General features: G+C 43.9%; 1 protein-coding gene across 2 annotated transcripts in view; it reads left to right on the top strand.

The window, feature by feature from the left end:
* The first annotated feature begins 440 nt into the window (after positions 1-440).
* NUP93 (nucleoporin 93) overlaps positions 441-25,903 on the top strand; it is a 73,805-nt gene continuing 48,342 nt past the window's right edge. Inside the window, exons 1-3 of one of the 2 annotated variants that reach the window (XM_084861226.1) lie at positions 441-537; positions 11,409-11,601; positions 14,403-14,520. In XM_084861226.1, coding sequence (XP_084717352.1) covers positions 522-537; positions 11,409-11,601; positions 14,403-14,520 — 327 coding nt within the window. In that variant the 5' untranslated portion in view covers positions 441-521. Of the gene's footprint in view, positions 538-988; positions 1,102-11,408; positions 11,602-14,402; positions 14,521-25,903 lie in introns of those variants that run through there. The other variant, XM_084861227.1, reaches the window with a different exon arrangement.

Genomic DNA, 25,903 nt, shown 5'->3' on the forward strand with positions numbered 1-25,903 from the left:
AAACACATTGGGGAGTACGTGCTGAGAAGTGAACTGTGGCTCCTGCAATGGCTTTAATAAAAACAAGAATCGAATCGTTGACGGTTCTGGATCTGCATTAGATGTGGCATCCAATGGCCTGGGACAAGCCCTGTCTCTGCTATGTACTGGGCATGTCACTATGGGCCAATCCCAGTGCCCAGAATAGGTGACCAGATTTTATCATTGGTAAAGCGGGACACCATTGACTGTGTGTGTGTGTGTGTGTGTGTGTGTTCTTGATTAAAAATTTGGTCTATATGGAGCAACAAAAATTTTCATAGAACGCAGAAATAGTATTGTAATATATGTTTTTAAATTTCAACATAAGCACAATTTACAAATATAATACATTTTAAAAATTATGTAGAGTATTATATGGTTAGGGCTATTGATTATATTTTGTCTCCCCCACTTGGCCTGTGAACTCTCTCAGGGCAGGGATCTTTTCCGTGGTGGTCGCCACTGCGCCCACGGCATCCATATCAGTGCCTGTCACCAGGATGGCGCTGGATAAAGGTAAGAAACCCGCCCTTGCCCTCACCGGTGTGGCTCAGTGGCTAGAGCACCGGCCTGGGGACTGAAGGGTCCCACGTTCGATTCCAGTCTATTGCATGTACCTTGATGGCGGGCACATCCCCAGTGGGGGGTGTGCAGGAGGCAGCTGATGGATGTTTCTCTCTCATCGATGTTTCTCTCTCTCTCCCTTCCTCTCTGTAAAAAAATCAATAAAATATATTTAAAAAAGAAAGAAAGGAAAAAAAAAAAAAACCCGCCCTGGCAATTGTGGAACCGCCTCCTCTGGACTGAGCCTTCCGTAACCACGTGGGAGAGGCAATGGCCACCGTGAGGGGAGTGACAGCTCCGCGGGAGGCCCCGCCCCCGGCCCCGCCCCCGGCCCCGCCCCGGCCCTGTCCCTGTCCGCCTCCGCGGGGCTCCATAAAGTTTAATTGGCGGCTCAGCGCGCGGGGGCTTCTGGGAGCGCCGGCCTGGGCCAATCAGGAAGCGCGGGCGAGCGGCGCGAGAAGCGGCGGCCCTCATTCCGGGCCGGGACCTGAGCGGCGGAGGCGGCTGCCGAGCCAGGTGAGCCCGTCTCCGGCCGCGTGTCGCGGGCCTGGGTTTGTCACTTTGCCTCGAGCCGGGGTCCCCGAGGCGGGGCGGGGCGGGGCGGAGCCCGGCCCCCACGCCCGGAGCCATGCTGCCCCCCGGCCCGGAGCCCCACGGAGCCGGGCGTGTCCGACGGACGCGGGCGAGACGGCGCCTGGCGAGCCGCCTCCACGAGGGCGCCGGGCTGCGTCCGGAGGACCCCCTGCGGGCCCGCGTTCTGTGAACGGAGCCGTGGCCCCGCGCCCCCCTCCGGCTCCCCAACCTCCCCCTTTCCCTGCGCCACGCCCCCACCCAGCGCCGCCGGCCCACCCGCCCCGTCCCCGCCCCAGCTCCTCGCCCCTCGGGGGCGCATCCTGTCGGCAGGCATCGCCCCCCGAGGGAAGGGGGCTTTGCGCGAGGGTCACGCCCCTGCGAGCCTTCCCGACCCCTTGGCCTGTCCCCTCTGCCGCACCCCGGGGCGTGCTGCTTCCCCGCCAGGGAGGTGGCTCCCCGAGCTCTCTCTGGGCGCCCAGCACCCCATCCTCGGCAAAGGCAAAACCAAAGTTGATGGAGGTCTCTTTTCCGAAATTGCAGGGCTTCTCAAACTCAGCAGCACCCTTGTCATTCGGGGCTGGGTGATTCTTTGTCGTGGAGGCGGAGCTGTGCTTTGTGGGGTGTCCCTCTGATCTCCACCCTCCAGATGTCAGGGGCACAGGGCCCTTCTCCCTCGGTTGTGACAACCAAATAGGTCTCTGGGTGTTGCCGGTGATCCCTGCGGGAGAGACTTGCCCCCAGTGGAGAACCGTAGGTTTAGAGAGAAAAGCCCGATCCAGAGGCCTTCCGGGGGCCGGCTTGGTGATCTGTTGGAAGGTGGGGTGGCTGTCACTCCTGAGGTTCGGTATCCAGGTAGTTTCCATCCCCTGAAACGGGACCGCCCCTTCTGAAGACACATGGAGTTTAACGACTGAATTAACATAGCCGCCATTTGTGAATTCTTTATGGAGGGCAGGCCCTCAGGAATCATCTGAGCCAACCTCAGCTTCAGTGGTGGTCACACTGGGGTCCAGAGAGGGGTCCAGGGTTAGTCCCAAAGTAACGGGCTGATGGAGAGAGCCAGGCTGGCGTCCATTGTTCTTCGTTCCCACGCCTGGCTGCTACTGGGAGCTGCGAGCTTATCAGAAAGTAGTAACCTAGGACCTACTGGATATTGGATGTTTCCATGTGATGCCAGGTTGCCTCTCTGCTCATTGAAGGTGAAATAATGCAAGTGGTATTTTATGTATGAGGAACGCTGATCCTCCATATCCTTTACTGTACACACGAAGTCATCCAGGCCATTGCTAGTTTTTAATTTCTCTTCCGTCTAGGGTAATTTATTTCCGTTCCTTTGGTTTCCCCAGAAGCCCACCTTCTGAATAATGATTAGGGCTAACTTTCTGTTCGTCTTACAAGACTATGGAGAATTATCCAACTCTTATAAAAGAATCATTATTCTCTTTCTAGAAGCCTCAGAAACAGTGGTATCTGTTAAGATGTAATTTTTTTTTTTTTTTGTGGTGGTTATAATCGATAGCTGGCAGATACAGTAAAAAGTGGAATGATGTTGTCATCTAACCATAGTTTATATATTCAAAAGAAGAGAGGAGAGCAGAACCAGTCTTTGAAATCTTGAGTGAGGCTTTACTCATTAATCTTTGGTGTTGAAAACTGAACATGGCTCTTATTTAGCTTAATTAATAAGAAGGTTTGAGGACAAGATTTTAACTTTAAATTAAATGCTAAATTTCTTTTGAATCATACCTTCATTGTGGAAAGTTGGACTTAAAATAATAACGATGTGTCACCTCAGAACTGCCCTCTCGAAATCTGGGACCCCTCCGGGAATGTTGAAGAGCAGGTTTCAGCCCAATTCCCACAGGCCAGGCTGAGGGACCCCACCGGTGCATGAATCCATGCACTGGGCCTCTAGACCAGAATATTATAGCAGTGCTAACTGCATTTGTTAGGTTACAGGATCTTTGTAGCTGAAGAAATAATATTCGGATCTGTGGTAAAATTAGATTTCCATAGTGAGAGGTAACAAGTAATTGTTTGGAGATATATATATATATATATATATATATATATATATTTAAAATATATATATTTTATTGATTTTTGTACAGAGAAGAAGGGAGAGAGATAGTTAGAAACATCAATGAGAGAGAGTCATCGATCAGCTGCCTCTTGCACACCCCCTACTGGGGATATGCCTGCAACCAAGGTACATGTCCTTGACCGGAATCGAACCCGAGGCCCTTCAGTCCCCAAGCCGAGGCTCTATCCATTGAGCCAAACCCGTCCCGGCATTGTTTGGGTATATTAAATTTCCACAGGGGAACTAGTTGGTGTCATCATTTCAAGCAAATGGGTGAATCAGGAGAGATTCCTTTAACACTGAAGGGAAGACAGATGGCCTTGTCTGTCCTTTCATCTTTCTCAGTCCTTTGTATTTATTGGATAACTGGGCTGTCTGGTTGTGGGTGATAAGGAAAAGGAAAAAGTCACATGGTTTAATATTGTGTTGTACTTGAAAAGGGCAGTGAGTTCCCTCTAGCATTCTGTGTGTTAGGTCCAAAGAACACATTATCCTGGACGTATTTCATCGTTTGTAAAACAGATTCTTCTCCCAAACATGCTCTTCAGATGAACAGCTTCCAGAGAGACGGGAAATGAAACAGGGCTACTGTGCAGTTAACTTGCTGGAGCAGGACACAGAACTCAGAGAAACATTTATTTACGTTTATCAGTTTATCATAAAGGATATAGATGAACAGCCTGACAAAGGTACATAAGGTGGGATCTGGAAGGGTCCTGAGCACCAGAGCTTCTGTCCTATGAAACAGGTGCCTCATCCTTCCAGCCTGTGGAAGCACTCACCATCTAGAAGCTCATCAAATCTCATTGTTCAAGTGTTTGCTTCCTTAAACATCTCTATATATCTCTCTATATAAAAGGCTAATTGGCTGGCTGGCTGGTAGCTGTGACGCGCACTGACCACCAGGGGGCAGACACTCAATGCAGAAGCTGCCATGATGTGCACTTGCCATTTAAAACTAAACAGCACCAGGGACCTGATGCTGACAACCAACCCTCGGCTTCCCCCAAGTGGGACAGAGGCCCTGCCACCACCCTGGAGTGACACCCCACCAAATTTCAGCCAACGCTGCTAAGACCCCATAGCACAAAATGCAGCCAACAACCCCGCTCAGCCTGGAAACAGTGGCTGTGGGCGCTGGGTAACGACATCACATGGCAACGCCCAGCTTCCTCTCCCTAGCAACTAGCATCCTTGGAGTTTCTTCAGCCCAGGAACCTGACTTGCTTTATAGTCAGGTGCAAACATTTTACAGTTTAACCAAATGTTTGTGAAGCGTTTTGCCATGCCTCATCTCATTTGATCCTCACAGAAGTCCTAGAGTAGGCAGATAAGAGACTCGGTAGAATCATATTTTCTTTTTTTTAAATGGGAGTACATTTTATTTCAATTTTTCTCTAAATTGATTATTATAGTAACACCTGTGCTATTCTATTTTTGTTAAGAAGCAACTAAATCTTTAGCATCATGTTGTATTTTTCAGTCTTGACTCTTCAATTTTTTAACATGCGATTTTTACATGATATATTTGCAAACTTCTTATTCTGTCCTCCAAGTTTACTGTTACCTCCTGGTTCATAGGTTGATGTTCAGCTACTGAGCCATGCAGGCTGGGCTGTTCAAGATTATTTATGGAGATTAACATGCTGTCCCCCCTTCTCCTCAAAGGTTGGTGGGTGAAAGTTTCAGCCCTCCAATCCCTTGGTCTTTCTGGTGACCAGCCCCATTCTGATCATCTTTCCTTTTGAGTGAAGCTCAGTGGGTTTTCTAATTGGACAAACACGCTGTTAAGCAGCTCCCAGATTTAAAAAAAAAAAACACAACCCCCCCTCCCCCCAAAATTATTCTCCTTCCTCCATCCCACCTTCTCGAAGTCCCCCTTCTGTTATCCCCCCTGCAATGCTAAACAGTCCTGCCTCTGACAGCAGTGGTAAGTTGCCCTGCATTTTAGGCTTTCAGTTGCTTGGTGGTTGAGGAGTCTGGAGGCTCAGGAGGATTTCTGCCAAGGGGCCCAGAGAGCAGTTTGTTGTCTGGGCCCTGGGTCTCTGTGATGCTCTCTGAAGCACCTGTCAGTGTTTCCAAGCCCGCCATCAGGCTGAGTCACTGCAGACAGACCTCAGTGCGGTGAGTCGTCCTCACCGGCCTTCCCCACCCGGCCCCAGGTCTGCTCCATTGACTACTGTCCACAACCACTTCCGAGAGCTCTCAGGCTCCTTCCTGGCTCCCTCGTCCATGGCCCCCCAAGTGTGCAGCTGGCGCCCAGCCTCTGCCTGTCTCCTGGCCAGATTTTCACAACACAAGCTTGGACTTCATCCCTCTCCCACCATCATCTCAGTTCTTCCTGTTGGACAAAGCTAGGGAGGTTAATGTCATCATCAGTTTCTGGTATCGGGTCAAAATTCATATTTGGGTGGCCTAACCCCTATATTTTATGTCTCATTGGACATGTATTTTTCAGAGGTGCTAAAAACTGTCCTTAAATTGATTAAATTAACCACATATTAAAACATTAATGAAATGGGATGATGGCTATGTTAGAGTATAGATTTGAAACTTTAATAATTTTTAAAAGATATAATTTTATTGATTTCAGAGAGGAAGGGAGAGGGAGAGAGAGGAATATCAATAATAGAGAGAATCACTGATTGGCTGCCTCCTGGCCACCCCGAACTGGGGATCAAGCCCACAACCCAGGCACGTGCCATGACTGGGAATCGAACCTTGACATTCTGGGTCCATAGATCGGTGCTGAATGACTGAGCCATGCTGGCTGGCAATAATTTTTTTGTAAATTAATTTCCACTGGTTGCTTTATATACAATGCAGGATAGATCCAGTATTTTTTTAAAAAAATATTTTAATTGATTTCAGAGAGGAAGAATTATTCCTTCCTCTCATCATTGATTGGCTGCCTTTTGCATGCCCCTTAGTGGGGATCGAGCCCATAACCTAGCATGTGCCCTTGACTGGAATCTGAATCTGGGACCCTTCAGTCCTCAGCTGACGTTCTGTCTCCTGAGCCAAACCAGCTAGGGTAATTCAGTATTTCTTAAATATGATATTTTATACATATCTCTTCTCAGAGACATGGAACAAGTTTATTTTCAACTCTGAAGTTTTATCGCAGATTTCTTCCTATATGTATATTCATTCTTTTGGTTTGGGGTTCTGTTCACCTGAAAACTGGGCTATTTCTTCTAAAATGTCACTGTCTTTTTGGTCTGGGAAAAGCACTATTCTGGACCAAATGCGATCTGAAATCATGCCATTTGTACCGTCACTGCCTTATGCTCTGCAGCCTCAGAAATGTTAAGTATCAGTTGGTAGTCGGAAGGGAATGTGTTTGCTCTGCTCTTTGCTTGTCAGTGGGTGCTGATTTGGCAGGGGAGTGCAGGAAGCCTTGGAGAGGAACAGACCCTACGGACGGAAGAATAAAACTCCTCCTGTTCATTCAACAAAAAATGATTGTCTGCTGTGCGCCAGGCACTGTTCTCAGAGCCTGGGGAACAGCAGTGAACAAAGCAGGCCAGTCCCTGTCCTTGAGCAGCTTACCTTTCACAGGGGTGACAGACAGCAAGAGAGAGGGAGGCGGCTGGTGGGGGTTGCAGATTGCACTCTGAACTATTTTGTTCTGGGTTGTCATCAACAGCAAGGTGACGGTTTAGCTGGAACAGACGGGGAATCGTCTTGAGCATATCTGGGAGAGGAGTGGTCCAGTAGAGAAACAGGGAGTACAGAGACCCCAGGGTAGGAATGTGCCTGACCATTGGGGGACCAGCCAAGAGGCCTGAGTGGCTGGAGCCCAGGAAGGGAAGGGGGGACAGGCCTGGAGTGAGTCTGGGAGGTAAGGAGAGGCGGGGCAGCTTCTACAGGGCTTCCCTCTTACCAGAGATTTAAGCAGAGGAGGGATGTGATCTGACTCTAAAAGGGTCCCTGGCTGCTGGGTTGGGAATAGACTGTAGGCGTGAGGGCTGAAGCGGGAGGTCGGGAAGAGGTGATGGTGACTCGGAGGGTGAAAGTGATGGGAAGAGGTCGATTCTGGATGTTTTGAAGGTGGATTTGAAAGGCCTCGTTGACCTATTGGATGGGAGGTATGAGTCACGCAAGCTTTTAAAGATTTTGGCTGAAGCAACTGAGAAGGTAAGGAACAAGTTTTGTAGACAAGGTTAGAGCTCAGTTTGGGGCATATAAAATTTAGTGTATTGTTTAGAGATTCCGGCTTTATTTTTACCATGATCAAAATAATTTTTAAAAAATTATTTTTATTGATTTTAGAGAGGAAGGGAGAGGGACAGAGAGAGAGAGAGAAACATCAATGATGAGAGAGAATCATTGATCAGCTGCCTCCTGCACGCCCCGCACTGGGGAACGAGCCCGCAACCCAGGTATGTGTCCTTGGCTGGAATCGAACCCTGGATCCCTCAGTCCACAGGCCGACTGAGCAAAACTGGCTATGGCCAAAATAATTCTTTAAATAGCTTTAAAAAGTCTTTTATTGGACCACATGAAAGTTAATTAAGACTTTTGTTTGTCTTAATCAGGGATCCTCAAACTTTTTAAAGTGGGGGCCAGATCACGGTCCCTCAGAGAGCTGGAGGGCCGGACTATATGAACTACTAATCCCTACTGTAACACCTCGGCTGCGCTCACTGCCCAAAAAACCTGGCGGGCAGGATCAGACTCCCCTGGGGGCTGCATGTGGCCCGCGGGCCGTAGTTTGAAGACCCCTGGTCTTAATTGTTTATACTCAAATCCTTCACTCTAAACCTTTAAAAAAAATATAAATTTTATTGATTTCAGAGAGGAAGGGAGAGGGAGAGAGAGGTAGAAACATCAATAATAAGAGAGAATCATTGATGGGCTACCTCCTGTACCCCCTCTCCGCCACTGGTGATCGAGCCTGCAACCCAGGCATATACCCTGACTGGGAGTGGAACCTCTTGGTTCCTAGGTCAACGCTTAACCGCTGAGCCATACCCGGCTGGGTAACATCACTCTAAATCTTTATATGGGTAGATCATTTGAAGAATTGAGCATTTCCTTTCTCTTACGTGAATGTATTTGTTTTTTTTTTTATATATTTTATTGATTTTTAACAGAGAGAAAGGGAGAGAGATAGAGAGCTAGAAACGTCGATGAGAGAGAAACATCGACCAGCTGCCTCCTGCACATCCCCCACCGGGATGTGCCCGCAACCAACGTACATGCCCTTGACCTTAATCGAACCTGGGACCTTTCAGTCCGCAGACCGACGCTCTACCACTGAGCCAAACCGGCTTCGGCTCTTACGTGAATGTAAAATGTTATTCTCCCTGCCCCCCCCTTTTTTTTTTCAGAGAGAGAGGAAGAGAGAGGGATAGAGAGAGATGAGAAACATCGGTTGGCTGCCTCCTACATGCCCCCTACTAGGGATCAAGCCCACAACCTAGGCATGTGCCCTGACTGGGAACGGAACTGGTAACCTCTTGGTACATGTGTCAACACTCAACCTTTCAGCTATATCGGCTGGGTTCTTCTTTTTTTAAACATAGAAAAATTTTATTTCATTCAGTTCTTTATTCAGGGTGTTCAAAAATTTCCTTATGAAAGAAAAACAGTATTTCCTTTGCTTTGGCTCTGATAGACAAATTATGTTTATCTTAAAGTGAGAAAAATGTATGGAGAAGAGGCAGCAAATTACTTTTCTTTCCTCTTTCTGGTGATGGACCACGTTTCTGGTAGTTAGTAGGATGTCATTGATTTTCAGGGTTTCTGAGGTAAAACATTTCTCCATTGGATAGGAGCTGTTGTTTGAAAATATTCTCCTTTTTTTGTCCTTGAGAAAACTTTGCTTTTTCTGCCATCCCCATTTCCCCACAGGTAGAGATTGCTTGATTCTCTTGGGTAAAGACAGTGATTATCTAGAAACTTTAAGTGAAGAGTTATTGTGTATATGACTTTTTAAAAAATATATATTTTATTGATTTTTTACGGAGAGGAAGGGAGAGGGATAGAGAGTTAAAAACATCGATGAGAGAGAAACATCGATCAGCTTCCTCTTGTACACTCCCCACTGGGAATGTGCCTGCAACCAAAGTACATGCCCTTGACTGGAATTGAACCTTCAGTCCGCTGATGCTCTATCCACTGAGCCAAACCAGCTAGAGCTGTATATGACTTTTTGTCTAAAGATTGAACTCAGTTTAGTACTTATAAAGAATTTCAAAGTGTTTTCATGATTCCTCCAGCTGAGCTACTTTTGTTTTAACCTTGTGCCCTTGCCTTTAAAGTTAATGTTGCTTAATGCTCACTTTAAAAAGTTCCTGTTCTCCTGCTGTAGATTTATGATGATAACTATGCCCTTTTAACATTAACTGGTCCTTCACAGCTGAGATATATATTACATTATACTGTAACCACAATTCTGGACCAGTGGGATTTCAAAAGTGGGCTTAAAACAAAGGAGAAAAGTATAATCAACAAGAGCTACTGTTTAAGGAATTTTGTTATTTTTAAAATAAATTACTTTGTTACCTTTTAGCAATATAAAATTTTTTCCCCCTAATGATGGTGATACTGTTTATCTTCTGATTATTTAAATATTTGTAGGACTTAACATCGTTTTGGTTAAGAACCTTATATAAGGATAGTACAGGATATATATAATTCATAAACATATAATATCTATTACATTTTTACACTGTTTATAGAGCCTTTCTTGGTCATTTGGTGGAGAAACAGGTGGTCTTGTTAACATTCATGGTGTAGAAGCCAGCTGCTTTTATATTATAATTATTATTAGCAATCATATTTCTAAAAGCAGTAGGAATATTAACAAGTCTAATATCTGAATATCATCACAAACAAACATGGATCTCTGCTCTCAGTAATCTTGTAAGGTAAAGAACATGAGAATGGAGACTTGGACATGAATTTGAAGAGACTGTCTATTATGTTAGTGGAGGAGCAGGTATGTGAAAATAACATGACCTATCTCTGGACTTGGTTCAGCCCCTTTGTAGTGGAGAATATTGTGGGCATGGAGCTGAGCTCTGTGGGTTGGAGTTGCTTCTTCTGTTTGCTCAGGACTCTTATAGAGTTGCTAAGAATCCTATATAATAAAACCCTAATATGCAAATTGACCAAATGGTACAATAACTGGTTGCTGCGACGCACACTGACCACCAGGGGGCAGACACTCAAAGCAGGAGCTGTTTCCTGGTGGTCAGTGCGCTCCCATAGGAGCGCTGCTCAGCCAGAAGCCGGCTGATGGTTGGTGAGCTGCAGCAGAGGTGATGAGAGCCTCTCCTGCCTCTTCAGCAGCAATAAGGACCCCTCGGGGGATGTCCGACTGCTCCCCGCCCCAGTGTACAAAAGTCATACACTGGGCCTTTAGTCATGAGATAAGGGCCTTATAAGTTGCCTAGCACTGCGGATAGTGGTGCTTTACTTACACAGGTGGAGAAACAGGAGGTGGAGGGTGGTGGTTCTTTGAGTCTCCCAGAAATTGCCACCATCACTTCCATTTCCTTGTCGGCTCCATGGAAGGAGGCAGGAATCCTGGTCTGTGGCTTAGTATCTACATTTGTTCTGATGGCAGAAGTCAATCTTGGAACTGTCAATATACTCAAATGATCTATTTCTTTAAAAAAAAAATAGATATTTTTAATGATTTCAGAGAGGAAGGAAGAAGGAGAGAGAGAAACGTCAATGATGAGAGAGAATCATTGATCAGCTGCCTCCCGCACACCCCTACGGGAGACTGAGCCTGAAACCCAGGCATGTGCCCTTGGCACAGGAATCAAACCCAGGACCCTTGGATCTGCAGGTGAATGCTCTATCCACTGAGCCAAACCAGCTAGGGCTAGAAATGATGGATTTCTTCACAGTCTGACTCATTTTCTCTGTCAGGCCTGTTCTTGGGGGTATGTTCAGGAACAAATCCACTTGTTTGTTTACAAAAAGGCCTAGTGTTGTGCTCACTTCGGCAGCACATACACTAAAATTGGAACGATACAGAGGAGATCAGCATGGCCCCTGTGCAAGGATGACACACAAATTCGTGAAGCGTTCCATATTAAAAATAAAATAAAAAAGTCCCAGTGTTTCATTAAGCTTGTAACAGATCCAGGTAGTGTTTGGAGCCCGTCTTCCCTTTGATTGAGGTCTCCTTTCTCCTCCCCTCTAGGATCTGCACCGCCAATGGATACCGAGGGGTTTGGTGAGCTCCTTCAGCAAGCTGAACAGCTTGCTGCCGAGACCGAGGGCATCTCCGAGCTCCCCCATGTGGAACGGAACCTGCAGGAGATCCAGCAGGCGGGCGAGCGCCTGCGCTCCCGCACCCTCACACGCACGTCCCAGGAGACGGCAGATGTCAAGGCGTGAGTGCTGGTGGGGAGGCAGCGTTGGCCCTGGGTGGCTGGGGGCAGGATCCCTTTCTTCTTTCCTGTCTTGAGTTTGGATTCAGTTTGTAAATGGCACGCAAGCCAGATTCTTGGGAACTCAGAGTGATTTTGTAAACAGGCCAGTAGCCTCGCCTTGTCTCCTTGCCCAGGCGTTCCAGCCTGTCTTCCTGACGAAGCTGTGAGCCCCTGTCACAAGCAGAGATGGTCAGGATGGGGAGGGGCGAAGAGTTTGTCATGCAGAGACCGGTCACAGCAGTTCCCGCCTGGGTTCGCTGACGGTTGGGTCACAATGGCTCCTGTAAGTGTGTTAGTCAGCGAGGGCCACTCAGGTGACTGTTACTGCCTGCGCCAGGGAGCACTCAGAGATGAGCAGTGTTTTTAAGGGCACTTGGAGGAAACTGATGGACAGTCAGTGGCGAGAAGCCATCCAAGCGAGGTGTGGTTCTGTCTGCTGTTGTCAGTGACCCCGCGGGCTGCCTCTGAGGGACCTGGCAATGCAGTGTCTGCCAGGGGATTACACAGGAAAGAGGGTGAGTGTCAGGGAGTGCAGCTGCAGAAAGTGCTGACATTGATTCCACAGACATGTGTTTGGGGTCCTCACTGTGCTAGGCCTGGGACTTCTCTAGGGCTCCTACCATTAGTTAGCCATGGTCCTTGTCTTCAAGGAGCTTATAATTTTGGGAAGCAGAAAAAAAATCTTGGTGCTTTCCATAAGAAGCATGATTTAGCCGGGCCAGCATGGCTCAGTGGTTGAGCATCCACCCATGAACCAGGAGGTCATGGTTTGATTCCCAGTCAGGGCACATGCCTGGGTTGCAGGCTCGATCCCCAGTATGGGACTTGCAGGAGGCAGTCTATCAATGAATCTCTCTCCTCGATATTTCTGTATCTCTCTCCCTTTCCTTTCCTCTCTGAAATCAATAAAAATATATATATTTTTAAAAAGAAGTGTGATATATTGACTACTTAAGATTTTGCTTATCCTCACAGTGAATATTAGGACTGTTGTCCTCTTATTACATTGAGTAGCTGAGGCTCAGATCACACAGCTGGTGAGTGATGAGCCAGGGTTCAAACCCAGACAGGCTGACTCCAGAGCACATGTGAAGGGGGAGTGGTACTGTTATTTATGACCGTGGTGGGTCTGGAAAGGCAGAGATTCTGTCGGGGGGATGTGGGAAACTGTCGGTTTCTGAATTGAACTTGAGGAAGACCTAAGTGCTTATGTTAACACCAAAGGCCCTGTGCACAAAATTTGTGCAAGAGTAGGCCTTCACACCCCCGACTTTGTCCACAAGGTCACCCGGAAGGTCCTTCCGCTCTTCGGCGGTTGGGTTGATTTGCATATTATGCTTTTATTATTATAGATGGGTACATTGTTTTGGGTACGTAATAAATGTCCCAGGAATGAATATAAGGGCTACAGCTAATCTTGAGAGCTGAAAGTTTTGGCTGCTCTTCTAAGTCAGTAAGTAGGTTGTAGAAATTGTTCTGTAGATCTCCCCAAAATTTATTTTTAAAAACAATACTAGTTAGTTTCGGTTCTGTTGGTATTGGTAAAGTAAGTCGGAGGAGCCCTGGCAGGGATTTTGAACTATCCACCTTGCAGCTACCTGCAAACAACTGCTCCCCGACTGTTCACCAGCACCCCAGCCAGCATTAGACATTGCTGCTGACCAGGCTCCTTACTGCTGCTCCCATTGCCTGTGGTTCCCCCGGTCCTGAGTGTGCAGCTCTGTGCTCGTGTGCAAGGATGCTGCTGGAGCCAGATGATCATCCTGCCAGCTGAGTTGCTATAGTTATAATTTAATTGCATCAGCCTTACAGTCTATTAAGAGCAAAGACGGAAAATGTTTTCTTGGTAACAATATCAGCCATGCTCTCTTGTAAATTTCCATTCTTCCTCATCGCTGTCTACCTTAAATTCATTATTTTAGTGCGGAGGAAGTTAGAATATTGAAAGAATGGGGCAGGTGCTTAAAAAGATACCAAAGGGCCGTTGACTGTGCTTGCCAGAGACATAAATTGTGCTGTGAATATTTTAGTGCAGGATGAGGGCAGAGAAGAGAACTGAATAAGAAATTTTTTCTTAACTGGAATTTTGAAAGAAAACTCTGTCTTACAGATTTTAATTAAAATTAGGTGGTAGGTTTAAGATTGAATTGTTTGGTGCTGAATTCATTAGTTTAAACACACTTTGTTGGATTTTTTATTTTAGGGAACAGATTTGATAGATTTTTGTTTCTGTTTAATATTTTTAAGTTGTTAATTTTTTTCACACGTGAAGAATATGTGTGACATATATAAAGGTGTTCTTCAAGGCTGGGCAGGCTATGACCCACGAGCCAAAGCCAGTGGCTGCCTGTTCAAGTTGTATCGGAGCACAGCCACGCGTGTTCATGTACTGTCCATGCTGCTTTGCGCTGCAGTTGCTGTAAATAATAAAACGGATGAGAAGGTCACCTGTCTCCTGATCTCCTTTCCTGGAAACTGTTTGGAGCCGTCTGGCCTGTTATTTTATTGATATACTCTCATGTTATTCTTGACAAGTCCCTTACTCTGATTCAGGCACAATCAGAACTTTCTCTCTAGCTACCAAATGCACTGTTGGTCTATTATTTCAGGTGGTAGATCTTTCTGGAAAGGTATAAACCAGCCAGATAAGAGTGTCTAGGCAGTGTATAGCGAGCTTTGGATAAAAAATACTCTTTAGTATTTTGTGAAACTTACTAAGGTCTTAATTCTACTTTTCCTCCCTGTGCTGTATCCTTACGCAGGTCCGTTCTCCTGGGGTCTCGGGGACTTGACATATCCCACATCTCCCAGCGTTTGGAGAGCCTGAGCGCGGCCACCACCTTCGAGCCTCTTGAGCCTGTGAAGGACACAGACATTCAGGTAAGGGCTGCCGGGTGCCTGGACCCGTGCCGGCGGGACCCTGAGCGTGCAAGCCAGGCTGAGGGCCCTGGCCCTGTGTTGACTGGCTGGTTTAGGAATTCCCAATTTCTTTTTTAATTCTCTTCTTCCTCGGATGTTCAGAGAACAGGACACTCGGCTTTGGAGGTTACTGGGGAACATTGGGTTATTTTCCGAGTTCTCTGCTAGGCTGAATCTAAGGAAGCAGTTCCGACCTGCACTTGGTAATTGTGAGAACAGATTTCTCTTCCTTCTTTGGGCTTAATCCAAGGCACAAACATTAGTTTTATGTCTTTCTTGTTTTCTTTGCTACATCTCAAGTCATTTTACTGTTTGTCTTCCACATTTCTTTTCTGCATCTTGCTTGCATTGGTTGGCAAAGAGCTGGGGAAACTTAGAGCATTATTTGCTAAAGCCTACTCATCAATTTCTAGGAAGTATTTGGCTACATTAGTGGTACCAGGAAATTGTCTAATAGAGCACTCTACTCTCATTTAACCTAACATGTCACTGGCACAGTTGATTGCTATTTTAACCTAATCAGAAATTGATGTGAGTGTGTGTGTGTGTGTGTGTGTGTGAGAGAGAAACATTGTTAAAGAAAAAACTTGTGTGATCCATTTAGTTTTGAGGCATTGGAATTTCATTTGTGTTAGAGTAAAGGGATAGTGAGGGACCATTTTTCTTACTGATTTACCTTTGAATTGAAAGGATCCAGGCAAATCCTAGTACAAATGGTACTAATTGTGTTATTCTTTGGGCTCAATTTGGATTAATACTCTCTACCCGCTACCCTTTCCAAGAGCTGTTTTAATTCACCTAATGGCCGCAGTTCTGTGTTTAGTCCTATTCAGAAACCTAAAACACTGTATTTTGAGTTGAGAGTTGAGTAACTGTAGCTATTCTTTATTTTTCCTGTTACTGATATGGTCCTAGAGTATGGAAATCTAGTTTTTTCTAGTACTAAATCACATTTGCCTGTTACCTAATAGTTATCTTCTTATTCCCATGTAATCTCAAAATGCCATGGAGCCCTAGCCAGTTTGACTCAGTGGATAGAGCATTGGTCTGAAGACCAGAGAGTTCCAGCTTCAAGGTACAAGGGTATGTACCTTGGTTGCAGGCTGCTCCTCAGCCAGGGCCCCCTGGTCACAGTGCATGCAGGAGCCAGCCAACCAGTGTTTCTCTCACATCGATGTTTCTCTCTGTCTTACCCTCTCCCACTCTCTCTCTCTTAAAAAAAAAAAAGAAAAAATCAATGGAAAAATATCCTTGGATGAGGATTAATAAAAACTCCCCACAAAAAACAAAAAAACAAACAAAACAAAAATGCTTTGGATACATACTTGTCACTTAACTTTTTTAAAATTTTTTTTAGTTTTAGCTGTTCTCCTCCCCTCCTTGTATTTCAACTGCTTGCTACTCTGTAAACAAATACTTATAACAGGGTTGAAGTGTGTGAATGGGATAAGTGCTCATACAGTTAGGATACTCACCATATATTTTGGGGAGTACCCCAATAGTTTGGAAAGACATGGCACTTGATGTCAGATAGGTTGTTGTTTGTTTGTTTTTTATGTTTAAAATACCAAGGAAGTTGTGTATTTTTTTAAAAAGTGAACTGCTTTTTAAGTTTTCTTTGTTTACAGTCCGTATTTGGAATACTCGGCCACATTTACTGGTGCACTTCACCAATGCCCACTGATGTGGTACTCTATTTTTTGCTTTGAGGTGTGAATGACGGGCTCCTGAATGCATTGAGTCATAAGGGTCATTTATTCTGACCTTCTACTTAATGCATGAACAGTCCCCTTCAACCTCCGTCAGATGGCTTCCCAGCACTGCACGCTTGGTCACATCAGTGTTTTTTGATTTGGAATGAGCATAGCTAAGAGTTTTGGTCTTACCATTGGGAAATCTTGGAATTTTGAGAGGAAGGTTGCCTCCATGCAAAATTTTACCTCTCAGTTGGGCTTTTCTGGAATACCTTCAGAAATGCAAAATGTCAATTCAAAATAACTTTAGATTACTTGGGAATTGAGTATCTAGACCTGAAGTAAAGACTTACTCGTTTTCAAAGTCCTCTATTGACTTTATCTTCTTGCCGGCAAAGGCTTTAACGGAGAAAATTTAACTTTAAAAGGGCTGACACTTGGCTTGATCTGAGATGGCTCTAGTTATTGGTAGGGACTGGAAGCTTTAAGTTGCATTGTGTGGCTCAGCTGACCTATGTTCCAACTTCTGGTCTACACAGTAGTGTCATGCCCGTGTCTGATTTCTTATTTATAAGACAAAGGTAAGAACCAAGCCAGCTTTTGCCCTTGATCTGGAGTGGTCTTCCTTTTCATTCTTCTCATAATGTATTTGTTATCCAAGAAGAGTTAAGTTGGAAATTTTCCATTTTTTTTGTTTTTAGAAAATCCAGATATTTTTTTTTGATGGACATTTTTTCTTCTTTATTTTAACAGTTTTATTGATATATAATTCACACACCATAAAGCTGATGGATTTTGGTGTATGAACACTTGTTTTCTAGCCAATGTGTTTTTTTTTTTAAAATATATTTTATTGATTTTGTACAGAGAGGAAGGGAGAGAGATAGAGAGTTAGAAACATCGATGAGAGAGAGTCATCGATCAGCTGCCTCTTGCACACCCCCTACTGGGGATATGCCCGCAACCAAGGTACATGCCCTTGACCGGAATCAAACCCGGGACCCTTCAGTCCCCAAGCCGACGCTCTATCCATTGAGCCAAACCGGTTTCGGCTAGCCAATGTGGTTTTTGAGATGAGAGTACACCTTAATCTCTTGGGCCGAATACCACACAGAGTGAATTTATGATGTCAGTTTATAAATGCATAAGAGGAAATGCTACAGGATCCTTTATACTAGTAGATGCTGCCCAACTTGTAGATGTAGTTGTTGGCATTACTTATAAACTTGCATCTCTATATACATGGTAGTCCTTTTCTGTTTGGTAAATACTAATATTTCCTTCCGTTTCTAATGGAGCTTGAAATTGATGCAGGTCTTTTTGTTGTTACTTTTTTGTTTGTCATAATCAGTGATGTGATTGGCATGCACTGAGAATACATTTTAAAACATTGTTCTTGCCAGCAAAAGTAATATATTTTTTTTTAAAAAAACACTTAAATATAGGTATGGCTGATGCTAGTAGAATTTTAAAAAATGTTTATTGATTTGATTTTTTGGAAATGATCGTAAAGAAGGCCTACACATTTGCATAATAGAGGTGGAAGAGCAAGAACTAGTAACAGGACATGTTACCGACACGACTATCCTGCTGTATTAAAGTGACGAGCACAAGTCCTCTCACCGAGGCCCACTTGCTCACTTCCGTCTGTGGAGAGAAATATTGAGGGCAGATTGCACATCTTTATTATGATCTGAACAGACCTAATGTACCATGGCTGACGTGTACTCTATAGTAATAAAGTGCAGATTTACACAGTTCAGTTATAGTCTTGGCTTTCCCACTAGATTGCGTATATATTTCAAGGCTATGCAGAAGTAGCCCGAGTTAGTCATAAAAACGGGAGATGCCATTTATCAGCATTAGACCATAATATTTTCTAATGACACTAGATCAAATAGAATAATATTATTGCTAAATGCATTGCATTAGATTCCTAGGCCTGCCACAACAAATTACCACAAACTTAATGGCCTAACCATTAGAAATTTACCTCTCACAATTTTGGAGGCCAGGGTTTGAAATTGGCAGCAGCATGCTCCTCTCCGGGCTTTTTCTCGTGTTGGCAAATGTACGTCTTCTTTTGTAAGGGCACTGCTGGTCACTGGGTTAGGGCCTACCCTAAATCCAGGATGATGATGTGTTTGAGAGATTTCTGTAGAGACATTTCCAACTAGAAACAGCCTGCTTTGTATAATATTAAATACCTAGTTTTTAGGGTAAGTATAAGTAGGATTAAGTTGTGGTACTTTTCGAAGGCAGGAAGAACTAATTTGGGTGTTTGTGTATTCAGCCAAACAGTGGCCTAATCTTTTCTCTTTTCTTTTATACGTTCGGCCTTTGCTTACCACTTTCTTTAGCATGGAGTAGCACCTTTGTAATGCCCAAGCCCTGACTTCAGTCCAGCACTCCACGGCTTTCCTTAAATGCCACCCCTTGAATGGTCTTAGCGCTCTCCCCATGAAGTCCGAAGTTAATGTGTTGGCTTTACTGCTTAAGAAAAAACAAAACTTTCTGAATGTTCCTTCACAAAGTAAACAGAAATTTAGAATATATTGTTGGAATTGATTTAGCAGCCAATTCAAATTCTAGATTTTAGCCTGTTCTTTAGAAACAAGAATTCTAAACCAAATGTCTTCCTAATGTCTGAATTTCCAGATGAAAATCTGTCCTGTGTGAGGAAAGAGAAAACGAAGTCTTAAACAGAATAAAATGACTGTAAGAAAATTAAAGTCGGGGAAACGGATCTATCATAGATAAGACTAATGGTGCAGTAATAATTGACTTGTTAAAACCTTGTTTTGCTTACCACACTGTGTCGATAATAAAATATTCATCATTTCCTTCCTCTTTTTCTGTTCTTGGCTTTGGAAAGGTAGCGTATGCTCAAACCACTCTTAGCTTATTTCAGTAATCAGAGGAAATGAAATGGCTTTGGTAAGTATAAAAACGAATCACGCTGGTGGCATAACCCCTTATTGTTATATAATCTAAATTTATTTTCATGGTTTATCTTTTAACTTTATGTCTTCGGAATTAAGATACTGCTGCTTAAATGCAACTATATATAACACCGAAGAAGAAAAGTGGTTGTGTTGCTTGCTAATGATGTGTTTGTGACACTCGCAAGTCCTTAGTAGGAATTGGTTTCAGAAATCCTGCGGTAATTTGTTGGAAAGAGGGTCAGACTTTCCTCGAATGATCAGCAGGTCTTCAGGAAGATTATAGGTAAAATGTAACATTGAGGAAAAAGCACAATAAACTTCCTGGCTCAACTCCGTTGAAGGAAAGTGCATTCTGCTTGGGTGAACTGTAGCTTAATTCCAGGATTATTTTGAAAGAAATGTAGTTGTCATTTTCATCTGTTTCTAGAAATTGAAACTACTAAGCATGTGTACCAAGGAGAGAGGTCTTGCCAGAGCTGCTTTAGTAAATTTAAGGAAGAGATGAGGTTCATTCATAAGATTGCATCTATTTGCATACTGAGAATTTATGTAACAAGTATGAGAAATAGTCTAAGTAGGAAAAACACAATTCTTTCATATTCTTCGTGCCGTTGATATGCTTGAGTAGGCTTTTCTGCACATAATGGAGACCAAGACCAAATGGAGTATTAGAAATTCTGAATTGGTGGACTCTGAAGGAATAAGACTTTGCTCTTTAGATGTTTTCACATCAGAAAAGATGAGAGAGTATGGCATGGAATCTAATAGTGCAATTTTAATAAAAGGTTTTTATTTAAGCAGGTGTCCTATTTCATATTTCTCTAGCCCCTAAGGGAACTTCATGGTAACCTTTCTCTTGAGGTTTTAAAGGACTTGAATGGATATTTGAATCTTGCCCTTTCCCAGCTTATAACTGCTGCCTGTTCTGGATTTAACCCATAGTTAATGCTCTTGGGTTCACTAGCAAATCAGTCCAGTTTTCACTGTATCCAAATTCTGTTGGAGAGAAACCCTTTCCTGGAAGAAACTCCAGGTACATTTTGGGCCAAGCCTCCATTGTAGCAGCCGAAGTGCATGTGGAAAAAAAAAATTTGAATTCCTGTCTTCTATGCTTTCATGGCAGCTAAAATCAGGGAGGCAAAGCTAAGATTTACCGAACACTTATTATGTCCAGACACTGTACCAAACACTCTCTGGTTTCCTCATTTAATTCTTTTCAGTAATGGCCTGATGTGGATACTATTGCTCACCGAATTTCACTGGTGAGGAACCTAAGGCCTCAGAGGCTAGGCTTGCCAGACTTGAGCTCCCTTCTGTTGGTTTGAGTGCAGCCCTTAGGTTTTAAATTTCATTTGTAGACAATGTTTTAGTAAAGGAGTGAATTTCCAGGATATTTGAAGGAGAGAGAGATAGTGGAAGTATGAGAGAGAAGTATAATAGAGTGTTCATTTAGAGCAAAATAACGAGGGGAAAGCCCTCTCTGGGTGTGGCAGGCATTGCTCTTACTTGTATAAGCTTAGTAATAAAACAATATTGATTAAGAGAGAAGGTGGAACATGCTTTCCAGCTGGCTTTGGGGGAGCTGAGCTTTACAGAAGGCCAAACCTGCTTCATCCCTTTATCCTCTCCAGGTGCTTGCTTTTTGTCATGCTTTTCTGCTTTCTGAGCTGTCAGTTCAATTTACTGTCTAAAGCTCAGCCCGATATGCCTCAGCTTCACTGTCCTGCAGGTACACAGCAAAGGATTTCTGTGAAATCCTGGAGCAGCTTTTAGTTTTGAAATGCCAAGGCTTTGTGCTTTGAAAATTGTTGTATTCAGCTTCTGCTTGATCATCTTTGTTTTGTTTTGCCTCTGAAGCTGAGCTTGGGTTAGAAGGATGCTGCTAGAAGCAATTTAAAGGGCACATCAAATTTTTACCGTAATTCTGAACTATTGATTGTTGACTTATTTGTAGGTTTAATGCAGACCCATTTCCTTACTTAGCGTCTGACTGGCCATTAGGCTCTGGCAGTGTGCCGGAATGCTGAAATATTGAATCTTATAATATGATTTGGCTGTCTAAGGGAATTACGTGTGTTTAGTTTTTAAAGATACAGACAAAGCCCTCAACTTTGTTTGCTCCAGAATACAGGAAGTAATTTCTCTATACAGCAAAATTATTCATTTCTAGGAGACAGCATGGGATTTCGGAGTTGAATAGAATGCCAACTAAAGTCATACGAATTGCTATCCTTTGGATTAACTGGCTCTTTTATTTATTTATTTATTAATATATTTTATTGATTTTTACAGAGAGGAAGGGAGAGGGATAGAGAGTTAGAAACATTGATGAGAGAGAGACATCGACCAGCTTGCTCCTGCACAACCCCTATCGGGGATGTGCCCGCAACCAAGGTACATGCCCTTGATCGGAATCGAACCTGGGACCCTTCAGTCCGCAGGCTGATGCTCTACCCACTGAGCCAAACCGGTTTTGGCATTAACTGGCTCTTTTAAATAAATGCAAACTAACAACAAAATTTCAAAGAGAAGACCGAGCAGGGAACCAAAATGTCCTTGTGGTGTTCAAGAGTAGGTCCCAGTTAAGCACTCCCGGGTAAGTGGCCCTCAGCCTGGATCTGATGCCACTCTCCAGAATCCAGCTGAGGGGCTGGTGCAGGTCCTGCTTTCGGAGGGCGCTGGGCTCAGAGGGCGGAGGAGAAGTAGTCATTGCCCATTACCGACTTTCCTTCCCAACCGGGACCCTCGATTGGAACAGAGGGAGGCTCACGTCCTGCGTGAGGGCTGAGGGAGTTAGATGACCAGGAAACATTACATTTGGGATTTTGAGAGTGAATGTGAACTGAATGGCTTTAGGAGGAAAATCTACTTTTCTCCTTAATTACAAAACGAAGACATGCTTACTTTAGAGAACTTGAAAAATGGCTTCATAGCGCTTTCTAGATGGCTGTATTACCCCTGGAAGTTGCTGGACCATTTTGGGAATGTTAAATTGTATTGACCAGGTACTTGAGACTATGGAACATCTGTTTGAAATTATAAGGAAAATAGATCCATTTTAACAGGTGAGGAATTAGTCCATAAAGCACGTGTTAGAGATAAACTATAAAAAAATGGCTGTTATTATTTAGAATTCCTTAATTCCTATAAATGACCCCTCTTTTCTTTACCATTTGTCCAGTACCATCTGGTAACTCATGGCAATGTTTCAGGTGGGTTAAGTGGGTGTTGTCATCATTTCTATTAGAAGGGGAAGTGGAGACCCAGATAGAGAGATTAGTTCTGATCTGAGGTGGAACTTGAACTTGAACTCAGTTACTCCTGGTACCTTGCCCTCTATCCTTATTATCATGCCTTGCTGCGGAAAGCATCAGGGGCTGGACTGGTTGGGAGAATGCCACGTTACTGTTTTTGCAAAGACACCAGGGTAGTTCTTTGGCCACTGATGTTTTGGTCCTTTCCTTCCTCTTGGACCTTTTCTCACCTACTTTCTTTGGAGTGACATTTCCGTTTCTTTCCATGTGAAAGGCTTGCTGGTAAGTGAAATCAATTGTAGAGATGAAAGTGCTACTTAGAAGAGTAAACCAAGCCTCATTTTTTCATCTTAGATATATTTTGGAACAAAAAGCGGTGCTGATGTTTGCTGCTGCTGCTGCCTTAGTTTACAGATGCCCTTTAAGTGAAGGGCTCGGGGTTTCCTGAGCTCTGTCCCCCAGGGCCTTTCACCTGGTTTGTGTTGTCTGAGTAGGTCATTGGTGCCAAACGAATGCAATGTGGCAAACCAGAGCAAATGTCACATTGAAACTTCAGGCAAACTACTGGTAGACGGTCAGGGTTTAGAGTAGATTTGGGGGAGAGGTTTTTTATTTGTTTTTTTGCTTTCTATTTCACCCCCATTTTCTTCCTTTCCCCTGCTACCTTCCCTTCTTTGCTTTCCTTTCTTTCTTTCTGTCCTTTTGAATTTCTCTTCCCCCTTTCCCCAATCGGGTTAGCTGTGAGATCATGGCTGTCTTCTCTGTGGAGCGAGCACCCATCTAGACGTGAGGTTGTCCGGGGCTGGTGGAGGGACTGGTTCTGTGGGAACCTGGCCCTGCTGGCTGCCAGCGGGGGCCTCTTCCTCACACACTCTCATCACTGTGTTTTCTGCATTTGCAAACCCCAAAGAAGTGGAACTTATTTTCTCCATCTAGCTAACCTGCTCAAGTTTGGCTCTTTTAATGGGTACCGGAAGTTGTATTTTCTTATTCTTGGCCCTTGTCCAAAGCTTCTGCTTATATTCTACTTTTGTGTTTTTGATACCTGACTCAGCTTTATTTCGAAGGTGTGTAAGATTTTTCTGTTATAGTACATAGCAAAGGAACTGATTATACATTAAAGCCAAATCCTAAGTAGAGAGGATGATGGGGAAGAAAAATGACCAAGGGATACTTAATTTTGTTCCTCATGTTTTAGGAAATCAGTTTATAGATTAACTCCCAGCTTCATGTGCGTTCTTCACCATTTTTTAACTATTCATCCTACTAGTTTGAGAGAGAGAGAGAGAGAGAGAGAGAGAGAGAGAGAGAGAGAGAACGCGCGAGCAAGCTGTATAAGAGACACATCGATTGGAAGCCCCTACTGGGACTGGGGATTGAGCATGTAATCAGGTATATGCCCTTCGGTGTGCGGGCCGACATTCTGACCACTGAGGAATACTTGCCAGGGCTTCTACTAGCTCATTTTTGGGGGAAGGAGGTTGTGCTGGACTGGGTTTGTTTTTGAATAGCAGACATATTGCAGAGCCCTTCAGGCATCTAGGTCTTTCTTTGGGAGTTCGGAAGGGAAAGGAGCTGTAAATCTCATCTCTGTCTTTGTATTAGCTTTCTACCTCTGGTTGGTTTTAATTTCCTTCTCCTTTCTCCTCATGCCCTCAGTACCTCTGGCAACCGAAAGAGGCTTTTTCTCAATGATTCCAAAGTGTGGGGTCAGACCAGCATCAGCATCTCTGGGACTGTGTGAAATGCAAATTCTCAGCTCCACCTCTGTCCTGGATCCAAATCTATGGAGGTGGGATCCCAGAATCTGTGTTTTAACAAACACTCCAGTTTGAGATCTACCAAGGTTAAGTGATTACAGAAGTCTAGTGTAGGTAAAACCTTGTTTTTCCAGCCGTCTGCCCACTTTTAAATTATTTGTTTGAGTCCATAAAGAATTTATTACCACCCTTGTTTTTATCTTTGTTCCATCAAGGACACAGCAGTCAATAAAATATATGTTTAAAAACTTATATATATTAAAAACTTATGACTTCTAATTGGTCATTGACTTTTTTTCACCATGGAGGTAGTATTGACTTCGTTAACTGAGGCTGTAGCTCAAAATACACTGCCTAAAAAGCAGTCAGAGCCCAGAGGGGAATGGGGAGAGGAGACAGAGGAAAGGGAAGTGGAGGGATTATTAATTCCATCTTGGTTAATTGTCATTGTCCTCCCAGATCGCTGTAAGTGGGTCTGCTGTCGCTTCTGCAAACGTTAATAATTCATGGCTGGACTATGCCAACGGGAGGCCTTAAATCTGGTCTCTCAGCAGATTACACACACCGTCTGCCATCAGGAAAAGCCAGGAGAGATGAAAGATGGACTTGTTTTTCTTCCTAACCCCATTTTCTCTGCCTTTCTCCTTAACGCCACTCAGCCTCATTTCGTTTACCTTTTCATTTGCTTCTCACTGTGCTCCCCTCCCTCATTGAGTGAGTGGTGCGGACCTGGGATCTACTGTTAATGACATTAGATTTTCTTTTCCTTAGCTACTAGTAACAACAGATGCCATGAGAGAAAGCTGAAAGGCAGAATATTTCCTTAGACATGCCTGAATCAGTCTGCATATTTGAAAGATGTATTAACATGTGCAGCCTGTGTTTTAGAAATCATTTAAAAGGACTTTGCTTTGAAGAATAATTATATTGTATAGACAGTTGAAGAATCGTGTTCTTACTTCATTTAGGTCTGATGAAATTTCCCCATTTTACAGATGAGAATACTGAGCCATGAGGTGCCTCACTTATTTAGGGTTACCTAGAACTGAATTCTTTTGACTCCAACTTGTACTTTCCACTAGACCTGATTACCTCTTGCTTTTAGAAATCATATGTAGGTAATCTTATCGGGTGTTAAATACAATAGAATTAAATTAGGCTCAAAGAATATGTAGGAAGCGACATAGAAACATACAAATTAAATTCTAAATGTAAATTTGCCAAGAAGCGCCAGAGTCGGAAAAGGCTGATAACAATCTGCAATTGTGCAGACGTTTCTAGAGCTTCTGAATAACATCCCTCAGCATCTTAAAGGTTAATCAATAAATACATGTTGAACACTTAACCCTGGGCATGATGCTTTGTAAGTGGATATAATAGATTCCTACCTTCATTAGATTTTCAGTGTTTTAGTTTACATGAGGGGTTCAGCTATCTGACATGCCCAGGATGTGAGACGGCAAAGTAGCAGAACTGGGGCTGTTTGCTTTAGTTACCTTTAGTCACCTCATAGTTTGCTGGGGGACGTAGTGGTAAGAAGCAGTTAATCAAACTGAACCGTTGGCTCAACAATGATTTCTGCCCTTGTCCCTCTGGAAGGCTGACAGAGAGAAGAATGATGTGGGAAAAGCAGATTTTAAAATCAGCCTGATTAAAAACACACACAAACGTTTTAGAAATACAGATCCTGT

Source organism: Pipistrellus hanaki (assembly GCF_964339955.1).
Source record: "Pipistrellus hanaki genome assembly, chromosome: 15".
Lineage (NCBI taxonomy): Eukaryota > Metazoa > Chordata > Mammalia > Chiroptera > Vespertilionidae > Pipistrellus > Pipistrellus hanaki.